The 16,633-nt window shown below is 43.9% G+C and overlaps 1 protein-coding gene across 1 annotated transcript in view; it reads right to left on the minus strand.

Moving 5' to 3' along the window:
* Positions 1–16,633, minus strand: part of VAT1L (vesicle amine transport 1-like) — a 183,128-nt gene that overhangs the window by 83,228 nt on the left and 83,267 nt on the right. Inside the window, exons 4-5 of the mRNA XM_006860149.1 lie at positions 10,272–10,414; positions 2,236–2,339 (exon numbers count right to left, since the gene is read on the minus strand). Of these exons, the coding sequence (XP_006860211.1) occupies positions 2,236–2,339; positions 10,272–10,414 (247 nt within the window). The remainder of the gene's footprint in view (positions 1–2,235; positions 2,340–10,271; positions 10,415–16,633) is intronic.

Genomic DNA, 16,633 nt, shown 5'->3' on the forward strand with positions numbered 1-16,633 from the left:
GAGGTTCAGATGGGCCATCGTACAACCTTTTCAATAACTTACTGTGTTTCCCAAATATTCTGGAGAAATTTTATGGGGGGCGGGGGATGAGAGGGAGAATAGCTTTTAAACTTAATTATCTGGCTCAGTTTCAGCTCATACCGTCAGTAAATCACTACTTCCGCTTTTATGGGACCTCTCAGTACCCGGCTTCAATTAGTAATCAGGCGATCAATATAACAAATTAGATCATTGTAAGCTGATTTAATTGAATTCCACCAAAATGACATCCTGGAACTGGAGCAAAAATATAATTTCTGGTAAATATTAAGGATGAAGAAATCATCCTGTGTATTTACTCATGGTGTTCACATCCAATACCCCGATATAGTCACATCGCTTCTCTTATCAATAATCTTCACAATCATCATCATCCTCATGACATACCCATCTGCAAGGACTCCCAAATACATGGCCACTACTGGAAATACCTGCATACCCCAGCAATAGACAGCTTACCACCCCCTCCGGTACCTTCAACTTTCTCTCTGTCATTTAATGATAACGAAGATTCTTGAATACTTGTACTCCTCATGTATCTCTTTTATAAGGTCATCCCTGAATAACAAGGAAAACTGAGAACATTTTTCCTGCATTCTGTATTGGGAGGGCTATTTATTATTGTACTTAAAGGGGACCAGAGTACCAAGAATCTCAATAGTATTTGACTTTGGAATGTAACATCTAACTTCAGACACACCTTTTAACATTGTGAAAACCAGTATTGGAGTCCTGGTGTGGTGCTGTAGGATGAGCATTGGACTGTTAACCACAAGGTTGGTGGTGGTGGTTGTTGTTGTTAAGACCATGGAGTCAGTTCCGACTCACAGCGACCCTGCACAGGGTTTCCGAGGCTGTAAATCTTTACGGGAGCAGAAAGCCTCATCTTTCTCCCGCAGAATGGCTGGTAGTTTCGAACTGCTGACCTTGAGGTTAGCAGCCCGATTTGTAACCACTACGCAAGGGTGGTGGTTAGCTCCTTGGAAACCCTATATGGAGTCACTGTGAGTCAGAACCAACTTGATGGCACTCAACCACAGTATTTAAATTAGTTTGCATGCTGTCTTAGCTTCTTAGTACTCATATAACAGGAATATCACAAGAGGGTAACTTCAACAAACATAAATTTACTTTCTTGTCTGAATTCAGAGGCTGGCTCTAGGAAAGGCTTTAGATGTCTGCTCGGAGGGAAGATCTTAGTGTCTTTCCTCTTCTCTTACTTGGCTCCTTGGTGATCTCCACATGGTATCAAACTCTCCCTCATTGTGCTTCCTGTTCGGTGCCTAACTTGCTCTTTTTCTATCTTAAAAGTGACTGGGTTAAGACACACTGATTCAGCCCTCGTGTCGTAACAAAGAAAATCCTATACCCCAATGGGATTACATCCACAGCGTTTGGATTTACAGCCCTTTGGGGGACACATGCTATGGCAGAAGAGAAGAAGAGGGAGGGATGGCTTGGGAGTCTTTTGGGAAGGAGAAAAGTATGCTTACCAGATATCTTTCATCAATCCCACCAACCCAAGGGCTTTGAAATGGAAGTAGAAGCAGGCAGGACCAGACATATGCTCCAGCCATCCAGAGCGTCTGTCTTGATTGGACAGAAAGGGTTGGTTTAGAGAAAGAAGTTCCTGTATATGTAACTGCATCTCTAATTGGTGAAGAACCTCCATGAAGCCCTCATCTTAGACCTCGTCTTGATCCTACTGTGAGTCATTCATTCCCTCATGTCCTGAGCTACTTCATCTGCACCGCCTTCTAAGGGTCAAGTCCCTTCACGTTTCTAGCCATCTTGGTAATGTTGGTTTCGCCTTGTTTGAACTCTTTTAACATCAGAAGTACTCATGAGGCTTTGAAGATACCTATGTTACTCTCATCATTGAAAATAACTAACAATAATATAATAGCACACATGAAAAATACAAAATCAAATAATCCTAATCCAACTACCTAAGTGTTGGGCTGCTAACCAAAAGGTCCATCTGCAGGAGAAAGATGTAAAGGCTTTACAGCCTCGGAAACCACATGGAGCATGTCTACTCTGCCCTAAGGTTGCTGTGTCTGAATTGACCCTATGATAGGGACTTTGGTTTGGAATCCCACTCCCCACAGGTTTCTTTGATCAGGACATTATCTGCAGGCCCAGGTGCACAGCTCCCGGTCACTGGCCATGCGTCTGCTGTTCTGTAGCACTCACCATATAAAATGTAGGTTCCAAGTGGTTTGAGGAGGCTGAGTCCTTTTCCCGTGTTATCTCCACAGAGGCAATCCAAAACAATGTCCACACCTTCGGCAGAGATTCTAAACGGTAAGAAGACAAAGCGAAGTGCTGTAAACTGTCAGGGACCAAACCACCAATTCCTTTCCCTTCTATTCCCAGAATCAGTCCGAGCTTCAGCAGGAATAAATAGGCAAAACCTGGAAGGTGGATTTACTCTCCTAGGTCCACTGGATTGACACAGTGGCTACAAATATGGGCTTAAACAGGGTGAACATTGTGAGGTTGACCCAGAACCCGGCAGTATTTTGTTCTGTTCTTCATTAGGTTGCTGCGAGTTGGAATTGATTCAACAGCACCTAACAATAACAACAAGGTCCAATTGTTGTTGTTGTTGTTAAGTGCCGTTGAGTCCAATTGTAAGAATTCCATAATCTTTGAAACAGGAATCTGGCTGGTGGTTGGTGTCAGGAACCACTCTGGTATAAGACAAAGAGCAAGGACATCAACTCAGACCGGCTGACTTGGTGTCCAATCACCTCCCTCATGACATACCCCAGATACAGCCCACTGTAAACGCTCAGTGATGAGCTTTGTGATTAGCTGCCTAGGTGTGTCTTCTAAAGCCTCACTTGTGGTAGTATCAGACCTCAGAATAAATACACTGCATGTAGACCAGTAGACCTCAAACCTGAAGGTACGTTGGGATCATAATTACATACAAGCAGAGAGGGTAGGAATCCTGGTGTTGCAATGTAGGATAAGCACTCAACCACAAGGTGGGTCTGAACTGCAAGGGCAGCGGATCAAACCCACCAGTCGCTCCTTGGAAACCCTATACAGGGTTGTTATGAGTTGGGACTGATTGGATGGCACTTAACAACAACAACAGAGAGGATCGAGGCACAGGGCCAGATTCCGTGGTTTCTAAATCTGCATTCTCCTGCTGTTGAAGATCTCTGCAAGTTTAAAATAAAACACAAATAGCCCCAGCTCAGGGATTTTTTGGGCCAAATTTGGCAGCAAGAAGCTTTGGAATTACTGATCTGAGACTTTTGTGTCTGTCCTGCCTTTGTCCCCAACCCCTTGTCCCTTCATTGTGAATGCCACCTCTTCACTCCCCACCCACGTGGATCACTGACGAATTTCTGGTGTGGTGGTAGGTTTCCAGTGAAGCCCATTGTGGAGAGAAGCCTTTTGACCTTGGCAGAAATGAATTCTGTTTTATTGAGACTTCCGTTTCCAGTTGGATCCTTGGCTCTCCACTCGGTTCCTCTCATTCTGAATGCCCTTTTCTCCTAGAACTCATCTGTACCACAGCTTTTCTATCAATTTCAGCACGTGATGAGCAAAGGAGAAACTTCAGCGTGCCCAACACAGTGATAGGAGAGTAGGCATCACACAATGTGCCAAGCACCATGCCTGGGGAGCTTTGCCCAGAGCACAGTAGGCTTCTCACAGAGAGCTGAGCTCAATGCCTGGTACACACCTCCTATGTGCCAGGTATTATGTTAGGCACTGATGGTGCCTGAGAGGAGGAGCTAGACAGGACCCTGTCTTTTCTGAATTTGCATTCCTTCAACTCGGACAAGTTGCAGATCTTCCTACAATGTGGTTTTGTTCTTTCCTTGGTGGCTTTGTGCTCATTCGGCACAGAGACTCTTCCTTGTCTCTGCTTCCCCGATTGCCAGGATCCATGCACAGGAAGCACTCAGTGGATACTTGAAGAAGGTGGGTTTTTACTCATCCAAGCGGTAGCCCTCCGTTTTCCAGCCTGCTGGGCACACCTTCTAAAGGTCTTACCCACACTCTGTGTGTCTTGTCTAGAGGAAGTCATTGCAGCTTTGGACACTTGCTGTCCTTTCGGCATTCCCGTGGTTTGTTCTTCTTTACAATTGTTCTGCTTGCTTCCCGGATTCCTCCTTCCTCGCTCTCTTAGTCTGGAAGCTGTGCTGAAACCTGGCCAACCACGGACAACCCTGTTGGTATTTGACAGAATGGTGGCTCCCAGCTTCACAAACTCACTCACCACCATCCAAACAGTTCCAAGGGATTCCAAGGCTATAAATCTTTACAGCAGCAGACAGCTCGTCTTTCTCCCATGGAGGGGCTGGTGAGTCTGAAGTGCTGACCTTGTGGTTAGCAGTCTAGTGCTGACCCTACAGCATTACTGGGACTCCTTTCCAGCACTGTGCTGCTGGTGTTGTTGTTAACTGCTGTCGAGTCGGTCCCGAATCATAGCAACCCTGTATAAGGTTTCCAAGGAGAGGCTGGTAGGTTTGAACTGCCAACATTGTGGTTTGCAGTCCAGTGCTGATGTTACAACACGACAGGGTTCCTTTCCAGCATCAAGGTGTTGTTTTGTTAAATGCCGTAAAGCTGGTTCCAACTCTTAGTGACTTTATATAAGGTTTCTGAGGAGCAGCTGGTGGATTTGAAGTGTCGGTCTGGTAGTTCGCAGTCCAGTGCTAACCCTACAGCACTACCCAGGCTGCTTTCCAGCATTGTGTTGTTGTTGTTGTTAAACGCTATCAAGTTGGTTCTGACTCATAGTGATCCTGCATAGGGTTTCAGAGGAGTGGCAGATGGGTTTAGTCTAGCACTGACCCGTGGTATCACACCAGGGTTCCGTCAGTAGAGCCACATGGAAGTCACCACAACATGACAAACTGGCAGATGGTGGGTGAGGATGGAAGTCCTTTATCAGCACAGCTAGTATCTGTTGAATGAAAGAATTTCTAAAAAAACAAACAAAAAACATGTAGCTAAAAAAAAAAAAAAGGTGTTTGATTTTTAAGAAGCAGGGATTTTTTTACAGCTTTATTGAAATGTAACTGACATATACCATATTTACATATTTCAGAGTACAATTGGATGAGTTTTAACATGTTTATATACCTGTGAAACCATCAAGGTCACATACATATCCATCACACCCCGAAGTTTCCTAAAGTCCCTTTGTAAAGCAAGAGGTGATCTGTAGAGGAACAAGATCACAGACACACACACACACACACACACACACACACACACACATGCCCTCAGGTCCCTAAGTTAGGAGGCGAGGGTAGGAACTTTCACCTTAAAGGAACATTGAAACCCTGAAGTGAACCTTAAAGACACACACAGAGCTCCCCGCGTCTGGGAGGAGTGTGTGTTGTGGTTGTGTGCCCTGAAGTCAAGTTCCACTCATGGTAATTCCATGTGACAGAATATAACCGCTCTACCCGATCTGCTAGGAAGTACTCGTCACAGAAGCGGGTGGCCAAGTCTTTCTCCCGCCAGCTGCTGTGTGTGTTCTAACCACTAACCTCTGGTTCACAGCTGAGCACTTCACCATTGAGGTACCAAGGGTTCCCTCAACAAAGTGGGGGTGCTATGACTTGCCCTGCCCTGTCCCTGATCCCCTACCTGGGATTCCCTCTCCCCTGTTAATACTGTTCCCATCCTTCAATGTCATCTGCCATGACCCTCTTCTGATATTCCTCTTCACTTCTTTTTTTTTAATTCAAGTTTTTATTGTGAATTGAATGAAAGTTTACAAGGCAGATCATCAGTTTTACATTCAACAAATTATATACTTTGTTTCATTACAATAATTATAATCCCCTCCATGTACCATCAGTTAACAGTATTTCTCTCTATTCATTTTACCTCTTCTTTTTTTAAAAAAAACACCACTTAGGAATATATAATAATTTAAGCTACCAAAGAGCTCATTCTGAAAGTCTGCCTCCTGGCTGACAGCTCTCAGTCCCTCTCTTCCCATGAATGTAGAGTCCTCTGTTGTTCCCCGTCTCCATGCCCCATCTCTGCCTCCATCTCTGGTGTTGCTGTTTCTCTGGATAAGGTCCCACACTCTGCTTGTGCTCTTCTCCCTTGATGGTCCTAGATTCCTCTGTTTCTGGACTGTAAGATTAACTACTACCCCGTTTTTGTTACAAAAGTTCTACCTTTATAATTGTGACAGTTGCAATTAGTCACGATAACAATTACTCATTATTGAATCATAAGAATCTTATCCCCATCTCTTTTCACCAGATTCATCTAGACAAGATGATAGCTATTCAGTGGGATCTCTTTCTTCCCCCTACACACTATTAAACTAAATTCCCTCTTGAAACCTTGTAAGCCAGTCACTTCGTGCCTGTATGGGCCCTCACATTTTAGGTAGCCAATGTCTAAGTTGCCCGTCCCTATCTACCCTGTATACAGAGGGAATAGCGTTGATACTGGATGTGAAGACTCCTTCCCTCTCTGTTGGTATTTAGAGTTACTACCTCCAGGAGTATAGGTCAAGTTCATAAAATTGTAGCAATTTACCTTCGTTTTCTTTATCAAATTTTTTTTTTATCTTCCTCTAGTCAAGTTCTGATCATTAAGCTGTTGAGGCTAGGTCAAATGGGTACTAGCTGCAATTTTGAGTGTTCTTGTCCTCTTCACTTTTAAAGCCTTTACAAATACATGCCCACCACCCAAAACTGCTGAGGCTGATCTTGATTTCACCTGTAGCTATCCCTGTACTCTCACCAAGACAGCGGGTAGGGAGGCAAAAGTCCGTCATAAACATTTACCCTCTGTTCCCTTGACAGGTCTTGTCAAGGCTGAAACATGTTCAAAACAGGCTCACCAAGTGACTGGGCTTCCAAAAAGACTTTTCAGCTCAAGATGTCTTAATGATATTAATGTTTTTCTCCATCTCTGCACACACAGCAGTGTTAATGGGACCCGTGATCCAAAAGCAAAGGAAAATCCCCCAGCATTCCACTCCCTTTAGAGAGTGGCTGCTTGATTTTTTTCTCTCTCTCCTTTCATTGCACGTCCACACACACCGATAGTCTGTACAAAGCTGTGATCACACTGCAGACCGGATTGGTCTCTTTGCTTTTCTCAATCAATAGTCTAACGTGGACTGGTTTCTTCATTTTATTTTCTTGTGACACTGTATTCATGATGATCGTCTTTAGGGACTGCATAATCCCCATATGTGTAGGTGTAGCAATATCTCCTGAGTGTTCTGCTTCTGTACATTGTGGAGACTGGCTCTGACTTTTCACTGCTGTAGATGATGCTGTAATTCACCTGTCGTCAGAGTCCAGCGCCGCAATGAAGCAGAAACGGTGCTGGACTCTGCAACAGGCACGTGGTACCTGTTGCTTTTATCCTCTTTAGGAATCTCTCCTAGGGTAGGGCTAGTGGGACACAGGGCATCAGCATATTAGTGGTTTCCTGGCCATTTAGTCTTCCCTCAGGGTCTCTACTTAAAACCACAATGAACTGCAGGGAGTTAGATTTGAACCAAAGTGGTGGGGAGGTGAGTTTCAGGTACTGTCTGCTTCCCTGACAGAACAAGAAATCACTGACACAGGGAGTTGAGAACACTAAGGAAATTGCGGAAAGGAGAACGCAGGAGCACGTTTCCTGAAGACCTGCTGCTACTTCCTGACCTTTCTCCCACCTTTCCCACACCCTACTTCCTCAGATTTTACTGACTTGCTTTCTGATTAGTGAACTTACCAACATTTTCCTGACCATGGGAAGCAAAGGGTTAATGCACCGAACAAAGAGGTTGACAGTTCAAGTCTACCCAGAGGTACCTTGGAAGAAAGCCCTGGTGATCTGCTTCAAAAAACTAACTACCGAAAACATATGGAGAACAGTTCTACCCTTGACATTCAAAGAGTCACTGTGAGTTGGAGTCAAATGGTAATGTGCTTAGTTACGACCAAAAGGGTAGATATTCCTGTCTACTCATGGCTCTGGGACACCCCAAGTTCCCTCTGTAGTTGTGAGGGATACAGACCCTGAAAATCACCAAGAGCCTTGAGTAGAGGTGGGGGTAGAACACATGAACTTGGCTACAGCTGTCTGTGGTCTCCACTGGGTTCTGTTTGCTGACATGCACGTGGCCCTAGTTCATAGCTTCAGGAGCACAGGTGGGATGTGGATTAGAGGCGTCAGCAGCCAGTAGACTGATCTCTCTGTCTCCAGTCCCTTGGCCCAGCCTCCACAACCTGCCAGTGATGGCTCAAAGCCCAAATGTGGCCACATCCCCACTTAAATTCTGCAGCAGCTCTTGATCATGGTTGGGTTGGTGGCCAGGTTGCTTAGGTTGATGGACAAGCTCTTGACGTACATTCATCACCTGTCTCTTACTCAACCTCACCTTTTGCCCCCAGTTAGCCCTCTCCATAATTAGATCAGATAGCCAGACATCCCTGGTCTTGGACCCCATGACACTTTCTTGCAGTTCTTCCACCCCACGAGCCACTTCTACTCCCCACCATACATGCACACGGTGTCTGTTCTTCCGAGAGTGCTGCCTGCTCCCTTCCCTCTTCATACAGTTAACTCCTATGCATGCTGCAGTCTTCAGAGAGGCACTGGCTCATAGGAAAAGCATGGGTCCCAAAGTCAGGAGAGCTGTCTTGAGTCCAGTCTCCCATTGCCACACTACTAGACAACATTTCAGTTAGATATGGTCAAGGACTTGACTGCTAGTCAACAGAATGTCAATTCATTCATGCTCTTTCTCCACCTGCAGCTAGAAGTAAAGGATAATAAGACCCAAGAGAATTGTGGATGGTGACAAGAGCCTAGGGCACCAAATAGCCTTACAGAAGGTCACCCATCAATGACAGCTTTGGGCTGTTAGGTGAATGAGTGAGAAGTAAACGCTGGGATATGAAGACAGTGTTTAGTACCGAGTATAACCTGGTGTGGTGCCATAGAATGTGCACTCAAACTCAAGGTTGGTTTGAACCATAAGGTTGGTGGTTCAAACTCACCAGCTGTCCCTGGGATACCCGATACAGGGTTGCGATGACTCGGAACTGGCTCAACGGCACTTAGCAACAACAACAACAACATAATCTTCACTAATACATTAGTGCTGCAAGTTACTTCCCTGTTCTATGCCTCAGTTTTATCCTGTATAAAATTGAGATGATACTCATAGAGCTCTTGGGAGGATTCAATGGGTCAATCTATCTATTCAACTCAGACAATTGTCCAGTAAATCTAGTGCTAGGTTTGGAAGACATTCAAAATATATACACAGAGGCCACACAGTCAACTCAAGCACACCAACATTCATGAAGATGGCAAGGGACTGAGCACTATGCTGGTCCATTGTACATAGGGTGGCCATGCAACAGAACCAACACTACAACAGCTAAGAACCAAAATCCAGCAAGAGCCCAGTAATACTAAGACTCCAGCATATACTTACTATTATCCTTGTCATTAATAGCCCTCTTCTACTTGAATACTTCAATGAAACGAAAACAAAAGTCCTCACCAGTGGACTAATAAATAACACCAAGATAAACACAGACAAGATTGAAGTTGCCAAAGATTTCATTTTGCTTGGATCAATCATCAGCACTCACGGAAGCAGCAGTCAAGGAATCAAGCGATGTATTCTATTAGACAATCTGCTGCACAAGACCTTTTTAAAGTGTTGAAGAGCAAAGATGTAAGCTTGAGGACTAAGGTGCACCTGACCCAAGCCATGGTATTTTCAATAACCTCATATGCATGCGAAAGTTGGACAGTGAATAAGGAAGACCGTGGAAGAACTGATGTTATGGTGTTGGAGGAGAATACTGAAAGTACCATGGACTTCCAGAAGAACAAACAAATCTGTGTTGGAAGAAGTGCAGCCAGAGTGCTCCTTGGAAGCCAGAATGGCCAGCCTTCATCTCTCATACTTCAGACGTACTGTCAGGAGATACCAGTCCCTGGAGAAGGACATCATGCTTGATAAAATGGAAGGTCAGTGAAAAAGAGGAAGATCTCCAACGAGATGGACTGGCACAGTGGCAGTATCAATGGGCTCAAGCGTAGCAACAATTGTGAGGTTGGTACAGGACTGGGGAGCGTTTCATTCCATTGTGCATATGGTCACTGTGAGTTAGTGATGGCACCTAACCACCACAACAGCATGATCACTACTGCTCGTTACACAGAGAAGAGCTAGGACCTGGATGGTGTCATTGAGCACAAACACTTACCTTTTGACTTCTTGCACATAGTCTGCATTCCTGTCAAATAGGTGGGTCACAGAGTCTTTGATGGCTTCATGCTTGAAAGTGGAAGCTGTTCCGAAGACAGTCACATTGGGGATGGTGGAACACAGCTGAGCTACAGCTTGGCCCTGGAAATGAAATACAATAAATAAGTCACACCCGAGAGTCACCATCCAACAACCTGGACGGCTGGTGGTGGAACAGAGTTTCTCAGTGTCAGCACTAGTGTCTAGGCTGGCTATGTCTTTGTGGGAGTCCTGGTGTGGTGAACTAGGATAAGCACTGAACTGTTAACCACAAGGTCAGTGGTTCAAACCCACCAACTGCTCCTGAAAGCTCTACACGGGTCACTGTGAGTCAGAATCGCTTCAACAGCATTTCACAACAAGGTCTTTGTTAGTAGAGGTCTGTCCTATATATGGTAGATTTTTAGCAGCATCCCTAACATCTAGTCATTACAATAGAGTAGCATCTTTCAGCTGTGACAACCAAAGCTAACTCGACACATTGGCAAGTGTCCCCTGGGGAACAAAATCACCCTTGGTTGGGAACCAGTGATGTACAAGGAAGTCTATTAGACTTTAGGGCATTAGAGTCAGAAAGATCCCAAGCACCAAGACTGAAAGCTAGTTATTCCTTAACCACACTGAGCCTCAGGTTCCTCATCTATTCATTGGCAATAATGGTACCTGTTCTAAAGGGATCTTGGACGCCATCTTACTCTGGGTTCCCAAAGAGCAAACCCTGAGATAAGGATTTGAATGTAGGTGCTTCATTGGGAAGGTGATCTCAGAAAATACGAGGGAGCTTCATGGAAAAATCCCATTATCTCTCAGTTCCATTTTTGCAAGCCTCCTTGTATCAGAAAAGAAAAGCAACCATTCAGCAGTGATGTGTTATCAAGCCTATTTGTAACCTGAGCAACCAGAGCTCAACTCCTTTGGGGAACTGTGTGGTTGAGTGTAGGACACATCTCAGAATTACTCCAAACAAGAGGCAAGGAAGCTGAGGTATTCTCCACCAAATGCCCATCTGCTATTGGCTGGAGGTTGTTTGTACAGAAGTAACTCTTGTATGTTTCTGGCTTGTCCCGATGTACCAAGCGTGGCTAGATAGAAGCCCTCAGCCAGCAGCTTCCAGTATGGCAAGTAATGCCAAGAAAAGTGGGCACACGTGACAGCATCCGCCACAGGGGTGTTCAACGAGGTCACACATACCACAGGTCAAACACCTGGCCTGACCACAACACTTAATCAGTACTTAATAAATCTTTATCTTTTCCCACTCGTGGCTTATTAGATCCAGGGCTAAGATGCTCAGGCACATAAAGAAAAGGTCAGTACAGGAATTGAAAATATTTAATGACCCAGGAGAAATCACAAATGTTTTAGAAATGGGTGATTTTCCATATTCTTTCTCGAAATCTGAGTCACTGGACAAAATATTGTGATCAGTGGGTTTAGAAACCTTCCAGTGAAACTGCATTTGCTGGTAATTAAGACGCATTCTAAAACCTAGCACCATCTCTTTCCAGTGTTTCCATCTGCCATTTCAAGGAGGGAAATGATTCTACCAAAGTCATCTTTGGCATTAATTTCTGCCCATCACCTGATTTACATGTCTTCACGTTGGTGGATTAAATCAGATAGGCAGGTCAATTTATGGAAATGTTATCTGCCCACCAGCGCTATTAAAGGCCTCTTTGAGAGAACCATAAAATGTCAGAGTCGGGAGATCATCCGTCCCCCTCTCCCCATCATTGTTTTATAAACAAGGGGAAGGAGAGTCAGAAAGGTTAGGGTCATCTAGTTTTTCAGAGGCAGAGCTCGGGCGCAAATTAAAGTCTTCTGACTTCCAGTTTTGCCATTTTCTGTTGTGACATTCTGTCTACTTGTTTTGACATTCTAAGCTAAGCAGAATTTTGAGTTGCTACCTAAAACAGACTTGTTACTGACACCTTTGCTTAGAAGTCCACATTTCAGAATTTGAACCTGAACCTAAGACTCTAAAGAGGTTATAGTTGTCTGTTCTAAGAATAGTTTTGATATTTGTTTTTTGTTTTTTTTATCCCCAGACTTTAGGGAACAGAAAGGGGACTAACGTTCCCTAGCAAGTGTAAATATCAGCACCCAACACAGCATTTCTCTAAAATTCCCAGGGCTCAGTAAGCCACAATACAGCTCCATACTGACAGGGCTTAGTTAGTTTATTAGTGTGGGATGGAAAATCAGAACTTATTCCAATACTTGTAGAGCCCCTACTTCCCTCTGTCTTAAGCACACATGACTTGTATATACTCAGCAATCTTTCAAACTCCAATTATGTTCCATCACACTGTGCTACAGATGTTAATTTGACAGAAATGATCAACACACTCTTGTTGTTGTTGTTGTTAAGTGCCGTCGAGTCCACTCTGACCCGTAGCGACCCTGTGTAGGGTTTCCAAGGAGCATCTGGCCCTATCTTTAGTCCTTAGCCCCCAACTTGGCTATCTACCATTTTAGTATCTGTTTTCCACCTGGCTGTCCCAAGAACTCAAACTGAACTGATCCAAAAGGTAATGCAATAGAATTTTGTCCATACATGTGTTTCATACAATCGGTTGAATAGATGAAAGGAAAACTGGGGAAATTTGGTGTATCGGTGCAACCGCCATCATCTTATAGCTGTCTTTGCCCGTTAGTATTGTGAAGTGAGAATAAAAATTAGTTCGACTTCATATATACAGTTTTGAACCAAGCAGAACGTAACCATTTTCATTTTAAAGAGGATGTGACACAATATATGGTAGTAAAATGAGATTATACACGTAATGGATTATGATTGAGAAACACAAATCCTAAGACCCATCTTGTGCCCAGAACACATCCATTTCCAGTCTCCCTGCCTTTTGTTTTCTTTTGCATCATGTGATAGTTTGTACTGAGGTGTCACTGAGATATAATCCTGTGCACAGATCACGATGTGGATTCAGTTTGATGCGCTTTGGTAATTGCACACACCGTGTGTAACTACCATCCAAGACAACGTACAAGACATTTCCATGAACTCATTTAGGCAATGAGAGGCCCTTTCAAGAGCCTCAATTACTTTTTAAAAAGTAAATAATGCTCAGCATTCTGTATTTAAACATTTCACATTTCTAGAAAAGCTGTCCTCTCCTTTCTGCAGCTCCCAAGCTGAGTGCAGGATCAGCATCTAATTCATCTTCCTCTCCCCCAAGTGCCTAGCAACTCACCTGGACTCAATAAACATTGTGGATGATTGAATTAATTTGCAATAAAAAGGATTTTGCAATTTACCTCTAAACCCAGAACATAAAATGAACAAGACAACGCATTCTTGTAACACTGCAGGTTAATACGCTGGATCGCAAGGTTGGTTTGAACTGCAAGATTGGCATTTCAAATTCACCAGTCGTTCCTTGGAAACCTGATACAGGGTTGCTATGAGTTGGAACTGACTCACTGACACTCAACAACAACAACAGCACCTCCAGTAAATGGAGATTTGTATGTACTTGTTTTTAATTGCTTTGCCTTTCCCTCTTTAGAGCGTAACAATTCTGGACCAAATCCACATTTCTTTTCCAGATTGTTAACAATAACAACAATCATAGTTGGGGTTCCTTTTGTCTCACCGTGTGGCAAGCACCCGGCTAAAGAACTCCATTAAACCCTTAAGCTGTCTTTGAGATAAATACACATGGTTGGGATACTGACTCCTCACTTAATGACATGGTTAGATTCCAAAGACCAGGTCATTACGTGAAAACGACGTTACGTGAAAATAGAGGATGACCACATCAACCTGTGTATGGTTTCAGAGGAGTGGCTGGTGGGTTTGAATCACTGATCTTGTGTTTAATGCTTCAATGTTTATCCCCCAGTACAGAACCAGGACTCCAGAGAAGAAAGATAGGCAGTTAGAAAATATGGCCATGGTAACAGAAATTGTGTTGGTAATCACATGATAGACTCTTGCAAGACCAACAACTTCTTCATTGCAAATACCTTTCCATACTTTGTGCATGTTGTCAGGAGGAGCTAGGACCTGAAGACAGACATCATGCTTAGTAAAGCGGAAGGTCAGTGAAAAAGAAGAAACAAGTGGATACTGAGTAATTAAAAATTACGAAAGGTGTGAATCAGAGTTGTATCCTTTCACCATACTTATTCAATTTGTTTGCTGCACAAATAATCTAAGAAACTGTATTATATGAAGATGAATGAAATAACAGAAGACTCATTAAGAAACTGTGATATGCAGATGACACAACCTTGCTTACTGGAAGCAAAAAGGACTTGAAGAGGAAGATCAAAGACTACACACAGCCTTCTGAATTGATTGCAGCTCAGTGTAAAGAGCCGACTCGACGGCACTTAACAACAACAACAACAGTGTAAAGAAAGTGAAAACCCTCACGTGGTCCAATAAATCATATCATGATAAACAGAGTAAAGATTGAAGTTGTCAAATATTTTACTTTGCTTGGATCCATAAATCAATGCTCACAGAAACAGCAATCAAGAAATTGTGACATATTGCATTGGACAAGTCTGCTGCAGAAGACTTCCTTGAAGTGCTAATGGGCAAAGATGTCACTTTGAGAGCTAAGGTGTGTCTGACCCAAGCCATGGTATTTTCAATTACCTCATATGCACGTGAACGCTGGACAATGAGTAAGGAACACCAGACAAACACTGATCCATGTAAATTATGGTTTTTGGCAAAGGGCGCTGCCAGAAGACCAAAGGAACCTGTTTTGGAAGATGTAGGCCAGATTGCTCCTCAGATTGTAAAGATGGGAAATGTTGTCTCTTGCACTTTGGACATGTTGTCAAGAGGGACTAGTCCCTGCCAAAGGACATCAGGCTTGACCGAGTGAAGAGTCAACGAACAAGAGGACTGACACAGTGGCAAAAACACTGGGCCCAAACACAACAATTGTGAAGCTGACACAGGACTGTGCAGTGTTTTGTTCTGATGTTCAGAGGTCACTATGATTCAGAGCCAACTCTATGGCATCTAACAATAACAAGTGGGAATTTGGACGGCCAGGGGCCTGAGATTAAAGATTCAGCATTAGAGACTCAAATAATAGAAATATCTGGTAGCGTAGTGGTTACGAATCGGGCTGCGAACCTTAAGGACAGCGGTTCGAAACTACCAGCTGCTCCGCGGGAGAAAGATGAGGCTTTCTACTCCCGTAAAAATTTACACCCTCGGAAACCCTGTACAGGGTCGCTATGGGTCAGAACCGACTCGACGGCACTTAACAACAACAACCTTGAATTGAAAGGATATCCCCAATGTAGACATTGTCTGCCTCCTTGGCTTTGGAAAAAAGTTCAGTTCTTCCTAAGTGCCACACTCTTTCTTGTCACTGGTCTTTGTACATGGGTTTCTGTTTCCTGGAACCATTTTCCTGGTCTCTTCTCCTGAAACATTCCTAATCACTGTGTGAAACAACCTCGCCATGATCCATCGATTCACTCATGGTACCATTCTAGCACTTGTGGGAGGTGTGGTGACTTTTATATGATCCCTGTCATCTTAAACAGGAGTCTTGGTGACATAGTGGTTAGCACTCGGCTGCTAACCAAAAGGTTGGTGGTTCAAAGTCACCAACCACTCTGGAAGATGTGTTTGTCTGCTTCTGTAAAGACATATAGCCTTGGAGAAGGGTCTCCAAGTGAGGCAGTTCTACTCTGTCCTGCAATGATGTGATGGATCAGAACTGACTTGAGAGTACTGGGTTTTCATCTTGGAACTTGCATTGTCATGGAGATGAGTCATTACTAGGAGGAGCACACTTTTAGAAGTATAAATATATACATCTAAGCTCTGAGGAGAACACTAACCCCAGTCACTGGGCCACCACGACAAGACACCATTGGTGCCTTACAGTTTTGCAGTCATGCAGAAAATGAGGAGGTAAGTAGGTGCGTGCTGGGGAAGACTACGTAAGGACAAGGAGAAGATTCTCCTGTGGCCAGGTTATTGTTGTTGTTAAGTGCCATCAAGTCAGTTCCAACCGATAGCGACCCTGTATAGGGTTTCTGAGGAGCAGCTGGTGAGCTTGAACCACCGACCTTGCTGTTCAAACGGCTTTGCAGTCTGACGCGATAACCCGTTTTCCAATTTGTTGTGTGGTTTAGAGCAAGTGAATGTCTCTCATCCTCTATCTCACCATCTGGAACGTAAACTTGATGACCTCTATGGTGTCTCCTGGTGTGACTGCAGGATCAGCACTGGATAGCTCAACACAAGGCTGGTGGTTCAGACTCATCAGCTGCTCCTCAGAAACCTTACACAGGGTCATTATGATTTTGGAACCAAAGTGA

This window comes from Chrysochloris asiatica, unplaced genomic scaffold, assembly GCF_000296735.1.
Source record: "Chrysochloris asiatica unplaced genomic scaffold, ChrAsi1.0 scaffold00037, whole genome shotgun sequence".
Lineage (NCBI taxonomy): Eukaryota > Metazoa > Chordata > Mammalia > Afrosoricida > Chrysochloridae > Chrysochloris > Chrysochloris asiatica.